Raw genomic sequence first — 11,222 nt, 5'->3', positions numbered from 1 at the left:
ACATAATTATAATACTACCTCCATATCAAAATTCAAAACATCATGTATTTTGATACGGATGGAATAATTAGATATATTTTGAACAATTTATTTTTGATAAAAAAAATCCATCACGTTTCGCAGAAATATTACTTCATAATCAAATATATTTTCAGAGTGAGAGAGAAACCGAGTAATATACGAAAGAGATATAGACTAGTTTCTTAAAATGATTACAGTTGCTACTTTCATTCGCATTCCATTATTACGATTGTATAGATGCATGTATCTATAATTGTAAGATTTTTTTGTATTAGACCCCAGAGCAGTGTTGTAACCTCTTGATAGTTTACTATGGAAGATGCTCTCCTCATCGTTCGTGTATGGCTTTTTACTGTTTAGAAGGCTAAACATTCCATTCAGGACATCGAGGATAGTTGATACATTTAAATTCCACCATATTAATAAAAAAATTAACTTCTATCAAAAAATAAAATAATTACGTGAGATATCAACTTGATGAAGATGTCTTCGTTGGAGGGAATTGTGAGGCCACATTGTTTATAGAAAGCCGTATTCTTCTTCAGCTTTGCATAGTAAATCTTGAAATGAAGGTTTTAAGAAGGAGATTGGAATAACAAATCGCTTTTTTTTCTCTTTCGCTTAACGTATACAGCTAGATAGCCTTTAGGAACATGGGAAAGAATATTTTCGATCGGTAGATGTGATTTTAAGCATAACACCAGGTAAACAGATCATCATAGTGCTGTTGGTTTACTTGTAAGTTAGAAGTTGATTAACTAGAATTCGAAAAGAGAGATGGATTTTCTTTTTCTTGTATCGATGAGTGAAGCCGGTATTTATTCAAACTTTTCTTATTGAAATGCAGGACACAGCAATTAAGGGTCACATATGCATGGTTCTGTTTCTTAAATCATAAGGTATTTCCCAACTAAAGAAGTTTTAAAATTTTAAGATTGAATGATAAGAGAAAGAAAAAAAAAAATTGAATATGTCGAGACCCTCTTTAAGAAAAGAAATGTGGATAAGAAAAATGCTAGGTTGGACAAGATGGCACTTTCAATATGATGTCTGGTGATAATTGCAAGCTTACTGAGTACATCAATTATACTATATATTAAAACCAATAAAATTTGTCGAGATTAGAAACGACATTCGGATAGTGTTTTGTAGACTCAGAAGTACTTTATTGTCACTCACACTAATATATCAAAGAGAAACAATTTCCTATAGTACTCAGTAGAGAAAACAGTGTCATAACAATGACGACTTCATCAAAAAAAAAAAAACAATGAAGACTAAGCTGAAATTGTCAAGAACATAAAACTGGTAAAAATAAAAAAGCTAAATGGAAAGTTGCTTTGTATTTTCTCATTAATTGTTCAGCTGCTCGCAACGACAGCTGATCAAGATCCTAACTTATCCTATGAACTAATAAAAGTTGTTTTACGCAAAACAAAAGCAAAGAAATAAAACCTCCTAATGAGACAAGAATAACATGACCTACCACAGTTTCGGGTGCATTTCCTGTGTTCACAGTTAAGTAAATATATTGGTTAAAAATGTGCATGACACGGTAAAAAAGCTAGAAACAATATTGACACTCGGGATATCTGCACTTGTCTTCCAATACACTTTCCGGGATTTCGAATATCAACTAGACATTTTCTTAAAGAACTTCGAGTTCTGGCGACACCTAAGAGAAGCTCTTGCTCAAATATGATATGACTAAATTTGGGGCTGGCGTTTCCATATGACCTTTTTTTTGGATAGAAGGGACAATCCGAAAACAAAGAGTACAAAGACTCGGATAAAAACCAACAGAAAAGAATAGACCGGCTTAATCATCTTCAAAAAAAACTTTTTTTTCTTCCTAAAACCGCTTTTGAGTAAGTGGTTATCAAACCATTCTTGAGATCAAATTAACTCGATTATGTTTCCATATATATGACCTGTTTAGTTGACTCAATGACATTTTACACTAAACCCCCATAATCGGACTTCACAACAAATTATCCAAATCTACATATATTTGATGGAAGAAACCTATATCTCGAAGATGGAAGATACAAGATCCAAGCAAAACAACACAATTATATCAACACACAAAGCTCAAAAATGCAGAAAAACTCTAAACTAAGAACAAATATCGACTAAAATAGAAATTATGATCATATCCTTCATTGTTTGATTTCATTACTGATTCTTAAGGTTTAATATCGGTATCTAAATTGTTTGGGACCTATATAAAACTAGTTTAGGTGATGGATTCTAAGGTTTTCACTCAACCAACACAACCAAAACTTTTAAAACTGAAAAATGATGAACAATGGCGATTTCAATTACTGCTACCATTGATAAAAACGAAAGAGACGATTACAAATTTATTTATAAGCGTCCAATGCTTTAACCTAGCTAACATGGAAAATAAAAATGAATTTACAAGCTGTTAAATTGTAAAACCAGAAAACCAAAAAAAGTACAAAACTAGAAATCGTTTTGCTTTTTGCACGATCTTGCATTTTCGAATCTTCCCTTTACCTCAGTTTGATTTTTCACTTTGAATTAATTCACGACGCGTTTACGAGTTGGTAAAACTATAAAAGGAACAGAAATAACAGCTGAATCTTCATCTTCTTCAAAATGGCAAAGACGTCATTTTTGGTTGACTTTTTGCTTGACTTTCCTTGTGAGCTTGATCAATCACATAGCACCATTTGAAAACCTTCTAACTACTTCGACGAACTTTAACAAAGCTTAACTTGACTGAAAATTAACTTCTGAATTGACTTCAATTTGAACTTTACTGAAACTTGAAAAACAGAGCAACCCACCAATGCAATCTTCAAACAAGCTTTAGAAATCTAGTTTCAGCATTCAGAAACCATCAATGATCCTTCCTTAACAGTTTTGAATCAATAAAACCAGCTGCAACAACTTCTAATGAAAAACTCCAATTCCAGTTCATATTTTCCAACTCGAACATACATTGTGAATTCCAGACCATGGCAGACTAAAGTAAGCTTGCGAATCAGTTCATAAACACTAAACGAAGCTACCCACTTCATTAATTTAACCTAATTTTATTCGGAAGACTAAAACTGAAAATTTAAAATATGAACAGTAACTAAGAATCCTAGAATTAGGATCTTTTGATAGAAAGAATTGTAGGCTAAATCGAGGATATGTCGATGATCATGACCTTATTCTGAATCTGACGGTGGGTGGCTTGACCTTCGCCAAATCGTTCTCCGGCCGGTGGACGCCGTCTTTGTTTTCTTCAGTCGGACCCCTAAGGTTTGCATCTGCTATACCAAGGCGTCTGAGGTTTTGACGATGGGCGCCAGCGTCTTTCTGCAGAAAACTTTATCTTCTTCCCTGTTGATCTGATCAAAGCCCAGTTTTGTTTTTCCTTCTTCACAAGCTTCATAAGTAGCTTCAAGATCATTCTTTCAATCAGCGTTATCAAGATTGGACCTTTCTTTCTTGCTTCCAGTTCCCTGAGACAATCTAAACCAACAATATTTGTTCAAAAAAAGAAATTTATGTAAATGAAAATATATTCGATATTGCTTTTTGAAAAGTTGTACGTTGGCTGTCAAAGGCGAAACCACATTGATCCTTGAACACCTAAAAATTTTGAAGAAAAAAATTATGTATTAAATCAATAAAAGCTGAATATATATATATGAAAAAAATAAAAACATATCTAGGCCATAGAAATAAAACACTAGTTGATTATGTGGCTTGATCAGCCCACACCCAACACTACACTTCCTTTTTCCGTAACAATAAAAAGAAAAAAAAAATCACTCAAATACGCTAATTGATCAATCATCACCCAATCTCTCTATAAAAATTGAAAAATCCTATTTATTCAACACAATATATGACAATCAATCAATATTGTCGTCACAAATAAAAACCCCAACTCATCATTCGTGTATAAGATAAATTATTTATGGAGTATTTTATCAAATTTAAAGTAGTTTCTCCTTAAAAATTCTATTTTTTATAAGTATATTTTATTTTAAAGTGAAAAAATTGTTTATTTATGATGTTTGAAAATAATATATTCTAGAATATTTCTCAAAAAAAAAAAATTGTGTATCATTTTCAACACTTTCATACAATCAGTTCTTGGCCTTTTGACTAAGACCGTCCGTTCATCACTGGCCGTTTTGAGCCTTTGCTTAGGGCCACTTTCCAAGAGTCTCATTCACCGAAAAGGGGAGGGCAATGCACCTTATCCCTCCGACCGGAATACAATCCAAAGACCACTTAGAATCATAGATCGAAATACGAATTACGTACTTTAAGGAAGACGGGCATAGGGACTGGACTGATAGCTAGGGCTGGCCTACTCTATGGCTTGTATGAAAATTAGACGATTGAAATGGAACTCTATTACAAGCTGGGCTGATATGGGCTACCATCTGTCCCCAGAAGGTGAGGTGAGCAACTCGCTGAGCGAGAATAAAGCCTATTTGGTTTTTTTTCCCTTCTAATGACAATACAATTTTTAACAACCCAAATAGTAGAGTTTAAAATTTTATTATTTTCACATTTTCGATACGACTTCCTAAACATGTTTATAATAACAATTCCTTTTTGATAATTAATAACGATTTTATAGTTAAAGGAGATATGTACTCCATAACCATTTTATAAGTAATAACGATTCCTTTTATATGCCGAGTTTTGGCTATAACAAACGGGAAAGAAGAATCCACAAAGAGATATTTTCACGTTGTTAATTTCCATATCACCGTAATAGTTAGTTTTTATGTTTCTCATGTATGGAGGATTACCCTCAAATTTAAACTCCTTTTTATTTTATTCTCTATAAAAAAAACAAAAACAATTTACACATACTACTAAAAAACCTCACGAGAGAAAATGCATGGTAAAAATAAATGTGTATACGTAATTTATACCTTTTTATTTATAAACGGATCGGTGACTCTAATCCTAATTTAAGAAGTTAGGAAAAAATATTACTCCCTCCGGCCATGAATAATGGTCATAATTTTCATTTTTAAGAAGTCCATAAATAATGGATACATCAAATTCTAAAAATATTTTTACAGAATTTTCCATTTATGCCTCATAACTACTCTAACTTTATAGAAATAACGAGATCGTTTATATAGGGGTATTTTAAGGGTTAGTCTAAATCCACTACCCAGTAGTCTAAATACACTACAATTCAGGTGAGTTGTCAAATTTACCCTTGAGTTTCTAAAAAGGAAAAGGAAAAATCTTTAGGCAAAACACGTCATTTTTAGGAAACTTGAAAAATTATCTTAAATGACAACCCAAAAATCATAATTTCTCATTAAAAATGAACATGAATGACAGTCAATATACAAAATATTTCTTCTTCTCTTCATCTTCTTCTTCTGGGATAGTTTTCATTATTACTGTTATCAATCTTAGTTCATTAACTCTGGGTAAAATTAAATTTTTAATGTGTAATTGTTATGAAATTGAACATGATCGACAAAGTCAATACACAATATACCTGAGGGACCTCGAATATGATGGCTTTTTACGTATGAACGAATAGTTTGGTTCTCTTGAATAAGAAAGGCAGAAATTTAAGTCGAAAATATTATTTCCATCTTGGTGTGATGTGTTTGTGTATACAAAAATAATTAATACAAGAGGGGTTTAAATTTATAAAAAAAAAATACGAGAAGGGTATCGTTGTCAACTGACATTAATTATAGTGTATTGAGATTAAAGAATAGTGTATTTAGATTAAAGAGTAGTGTATTTAGACCCACCCTTATTTTAAGATTAATCAGGTAATGATTAGCTTCCTTTTTGCAAAGTCAACAATAAGAAATTACATGCCTTAAAAAAGGATAGGGGAAATATTATTATCTCATACATAAGTGTGATGAGATCTAATTATTAGTAATGTTTTCAAAGTGCAAAGACAAGTATAAAGTGCAGAGAGTAATATAAAGTGAATGTAGAATCTATCTGCATCTTCTTCAAAAATTTAATGTTAGAAAACCTCGAGGGAGGGAAAAGACATGATCATCCCCACATGTTCTAAGAAACCAGTCGATGTATCTTAAAAATAAAACCCAATTTGAGATACAACCAACATATTTTTGGATTTTTCTAAAGGAACAAGCTCGCACTTTTTAACCAATCTTTACTCACTACTAAATTCAATCCATTCACTATTTTAATTATCTTGTTTATTTATCAATATTTTTGCTATCAACTTGTCTCATTTTGGTTTGTAATACAAACTTACGTACCCAAAAAAATTATCATACGATTTTTCTTTTTTCATATGATCGACCATATCACCTGGAAAAGAAAAATACAAATTCCAAAATGCAGTTTGAATGGTTCATTCAACAATTCAAGGACTCCAATTTGTAAAGGGTTTCAGCGGACAGAAGGCGTTCCACTCCTTTCCTTTACAGAAAGGGCGGGAGCTTTTCCCGCTAGAGAGTTAGAACTCGAGGGAGACAAATTCGATGTACTTTGTACTTCTGATTTTTCGAAATACATTCCAACTGACAATAGATAGCAGCGAGTCTTGCTAAATGCACAACTATTCTGGAGCACATCATGTGCAAAATGGATTATCAAAAAAAAAAAAAAAAAAAAAAAAACGTGCAAAATGGTAATGCAGAAGAGTTTTGTATCATTTCGTAAGGGGCATATAAGATTGTAGCATAGTAATTTGAAGTTGATTAAAATGGGTAGCCGAATAGCTCAGTTTGTGTAATGGCAACTGTATCAAACTGAATGAGAAATTCGAGGCATACAATACACAAATTTTATCACTTGCATAAAATGGTATAAAAAGAGTTGAAACTAAGAAAAGCAAAAGGCAACCACGAAATCTAGATGTAAATGATACCCAGTTGCTTGCTGCTATTAATTCATACAGACTTGAATCCAGTTAATGTTATACAAGATATGAAGGAGAATGAATATTAATATCCAGTTGCTGGTGTGGTCAGCCAGAACTCAAGCCAAATGACTTGACAATGGTGCTTACCCTCTCTGCAAAAGTTCTAGAAGTTATCTTTTTACCAGGCACATGAAATGGGTTTGAAACTGCATCCACATATGCAGCATGGAATCTCCTGAAAAACTGTACCGTGCACGGAAAGAAATCAGCAAGTCCATCAAACAAACAAGAAAGATCTCAAATCATGAAAGTAGCAATCACCCAACTTAGGCATCGAACCGTATGTGTATGGATGCTAATGGAATGTTACACCTATAATAGCTTAAAAAAAGTCCCACTTGGATGTATAAATTCCAAAGACAATATTCAAATCAGGCTACCTTAGAAAAGTGATCTATCTTTAAGCATATTTTCACCATCCCCTCATAAAGCTCATTAACTACAGAAATGACAGGGATCCAACAATAAGAGTACAAACATAAACCTTTCCATTGTATGATTCTTGAACTAATGTTCAATGCACCATTGTGAAAAGAAGAGGGTAAACAATGTTCTCAATATGAATTTTGTGGAGTGCGCACAATGAACCTACTTAGCAAAATGTGATTATACTTACATTTCTGATGTCAGCATCTCTAACATCTAAGTCAGTCGTTACCAAAATGAACTTTACTTTTGTGTTTGTCAAATAGCCGTACCTAAAAAGTAGGGAGCTGCATAAGTCTATGACTCCATAAACATATTTATACGAAGATAAAAAAGTAAGTACAAAATAAGAGGATTCTTCTTACACTTTATAATTCTCTGTTGGATACAGCAATCCCAGGAATGTCTCGTTAAGTGTAGGACCCGACTTCTTAGGATTATTAACTGTATAGATTCAAAGACATACACAATCACATATTACTTCTTCGAAAGAAATATCAAGAGCATCATCAGTGCATGCAATCAAGGTAACAAGAAGAATTTCACAAATTCTTTATCAATACAGCAAGCATATTACCAGTTCTATTTTAAACAATAAAAGAGAAATTGTACATGCTTGGCGATTTTTAAGTGTCATCCCTTGACTGGTCCTATATAGGTCAGTCTATCCATATTTTCCATGACAAAGATCCAAAACAGTATCTCTACTAAACCTTACAGATGATTTCGTATTTCAATCACTTGAAGAAGATAAAGGAAAAGTAAATAACCAAACAATTACAAAACCAGCATAATATTCCCAAAACAAAAGCTACCCAGAAAATAGTCAGTAAGATTAACAAAATGCCAGAAGTTGTTCTCCTTCTCTGATCCAACAGATCCATCCAAATATTCATGCACAGTGGAAAAAACACCAATTCTACTTTATATTGAGTATTGACTAACACTAATATTGACAGAATCCACTTTCATTTGGTTTAAGAGGTTAGATCACCAACCCGATTGGAAGGGGAAAAAAAAAGCCAGATCATCCCGGATAGAAAAGAAACCGGTCATGTTACTCGAAACAAAAATGATGTACGAGAAATTCACATAATCAATCTTTCCCAATCCAATAGATTCATCGAAAATTTCATCGTCGATGAGCTGAAATGCGAATAGTTATAACTCGGATACAATATGCACCAAACCAACATCTCATTTTCCATCATAGCAAATGCAAATCAAGAGAAGCACAGAAGAAATCAGGCAATAAAAGTTTAAACCAGTGAAACCAAACAATCAATCAATTAATCAATCACCAGTATACACAAACTTTTAGATCTTCTTTTCAGAAATGAAAGTAAAATTACCTCTCTCGTCGACAACATCAAGTGAACAATGCACTATATGATGAAGTTTTAGGGCATCGTCTGCCTCCGTGAAGCTTTGTATGTATAGTGGATTGTTCTAAACAAAATTCACAATTAGTTTTTCGAATAATTCAAAACCCAATTCAATCTAACCTAAAATAGTTGTTCGTACCTGATGACCAACAACAGCTACGGAGACGATCATCTTTTCTCTCTCGAACGAAAGACGGAGCAGTCGGTGGTGATATGGTTTTTGCTGGTATCGCCGATCGATCAAATATAGCGATACTGAGTTTTCATGTGTATATATTTACATCTTCACCCTCATTGTACTACAAATGTTACAGTTTAGCCCCTATGGTTCCATTTTAATCACAAATAGTCTTAACAATTAAATATACAGTACTACTCTAGTGAGTCTATTCCAACTTGATAACTTCAGTTCTGCATTTGCTCTCTCGTTCACGTCAATGGTTCCCGGCAAGATGGCACTGTTCAGTCTCCGTCGACGACACTTCTTTTCAGGGAAATGAAGGTGGCTGCAGCTTTTGGCACTCTCCCTCGACAACTTTGCATTTCGGGGAAACGAAGGTGGCTGCAGCATGATTACTGTTACATTCTCGTAATTAACCACCAACCATTGTGATTTGTCTCTGTTTAGCTACCTCTTCATCCAGTCTTACGAGAAGGCACTTTTGACAAATCAACGAAGAGATGAGTGACGCTAGAATCCGACCATGACCGGTTGAAAAGAAGTCGTTAATCGATTCAATAATCTTATCTCAAGAATTATAGAATTCTTGCACTGATTCTTACTATTACTAACTAAAATGAGGAAATTCCAATGACATTTCCGAAGATATTCCACACTTCTAAAGAACGTCTTGCAAAATACTACGATGAACAAGATTATGCAGTTTTTTTTATTTGATCATTTTAATCAAATATATTCCGACGACTTTTTCAAAACAACCAGGCCAATTTAATATCACAATAAGAATGTACATTCATCGTGACGCAAACTCTATGAAAGAACATTGCAGCAAATCCCAATTGGGGAACATGTTCAACCCACGGAAACAGATGTTGTTGGCATTATCAAGGGGCATTGGATACAACACATTTCTCTTAAACACGATGAAATTTTCGTGTTTCTTCTCAGGATTCCTGGATGCTCTATGATGAAGAATTCACCTCTCGTACAGATCCCACAAGCTTTCTTCCAACATCAAAACCTTCTTGCTGAATTCTAATGCCTCGGTGATTTCCTGGAACGAACGAAAATGACGTAGATAAATTATAATTGATTAATTAAAGATGATTCATAGGTTTAATAAATGAGGCATACTGTATATTCTTAGCCTATACATCTGGGTCACTAGGGCGTGGAATGAACCATATCCGCACGATGGGTTTTAGGTTCGTATATTCAGGTGCATACGATTTGTTATGATCAGTCATCCATCTCATTATTTACAAACCACTCTTAAAGAACCAAAAACCCTACAATTACTTTAGATATTATAGTTACAAGTTGAAATCACCAGCAATGAAACAGAGATACTCCAATTTCTCCTTGTATAAGAAATTGAATCAAAATAACCCGAAATTAATTAAAATATGGAAATAAAAATAAATAAAGAGATTATTTGTATTGTATCCTATTATACCATCCATGGCTCCTTTATGATCTTGCTCTAACCAAGTCCCCATCCAAGCCAATAGAACCCCATCTCGGCATATTCATCAGTACAAAAAGCTTCCCAATCAGCAAACAGATTCAACCCTAACTTGAAAGACACGTTATTCTTGGTGACAGGATCAATGAGTGGCATCATGACATTCCTCTTGAACACATAGAAGTGCTTGAGCTTCTCATCTGGGCTTCTGGTTTCTTTGAAATGAGTCAACCATCTCTCGTACAAATTACATAAGCTTTCTTCCGAACGCAAATCATTCTCACTGAATTTATACAACTCGAAAATTCCTATATTGAAAAAATATATTTGTATGAACCATGAGCTATTTCATTCATATATTTAAAAAGAAGAAGCAAATATTTGTATTTTGTACCTTCCATTGGGGTGGCGTATGTCCCGTCGGAGCGACGTGGAGATACAAAGTTTGCATTCCCTTTCCCTTTCCTAATCCAATAGAAGCTGGAATCGTCATTGGAAATAATCTCCCAATCCGCGAGGTTGAAATTGAATTGGAGAATCAAATTCCACTTGCAGAGTGGATGTATGAAGGGGCGAACAACTTTCTTCTTGAAAACATCGAAGCGCTTAAGCTTCTTTGCAGGTGTTCTGATGGCTTTCTGATGAATTAGCCATCTCTCGTACAAACCCCATAAGGTTTCTTCCGACATCAAATCATTCTCGCTGTATTGAAATGCCATGGGATTTCCTACGATGAATGAGCTGATGAGAGATTTATAATTACCAACCAACCATGTAAAAAAACTAAGCTTTTTCATTCATAAGTAAAGTAAGAAAATA

The 11,222-nt window shown here is 33.7% G+C and overlaps 1 protein-coding gene across 1 annotated transcript; it reads right to left on the bottom strand.

Annotated features, from left to right (window-relative positions):
• Positions 1-6,991: 6,991 nt before the first annotated feature.
• On the bottom strand, positions 6,992-8,929 carry LOC139883423 (uncharacterized). The gene is made up of 5 exons (XM_071867600.1): positions 8,897-8,929; positions 8,725-8,821; positions 7,738-7,816; positions 7,563-7,644; positions 6,992-7,129 (listed from the first exon to the last, which is right to left on the bottom strand). Exons 1-5 carry the CDS (start codon positions 8,927-8,929, stop codon positions 6,992-6,994), a joined length of 429 nt encoding a protein of 142 aa, XP_071723701.1.
• Between the last annotated feature and the right edge of the window lie 2,293 nt (positions 8,930-11,222).

This window comes from Rutidosis leptorrhynchoides, unplaced genomic scaffold (assembly GCF_046630445.1).
Source record: "Rutidosis leptorrhynchoides isolate AG116_Rl617_1_P2 unplaced genomic scaffold, CSIRO_AGI_Rlap_v1 contig398, whole genome shotgun sequence".
NCBI classification, from domain to species: domain Eukaryota; kingdom Viridiplantae; phylum Streptophyta; class Magnoliopsida; order Asterales; family Asteraceae; genus Rutidosis; species Rutidosis leptorrhynchoides.
The sequence above is the reverse complement of the archived record's forward strand: the minus strand, read 5'-3'. Positions and strand labels throughout refer to the sequence as shown.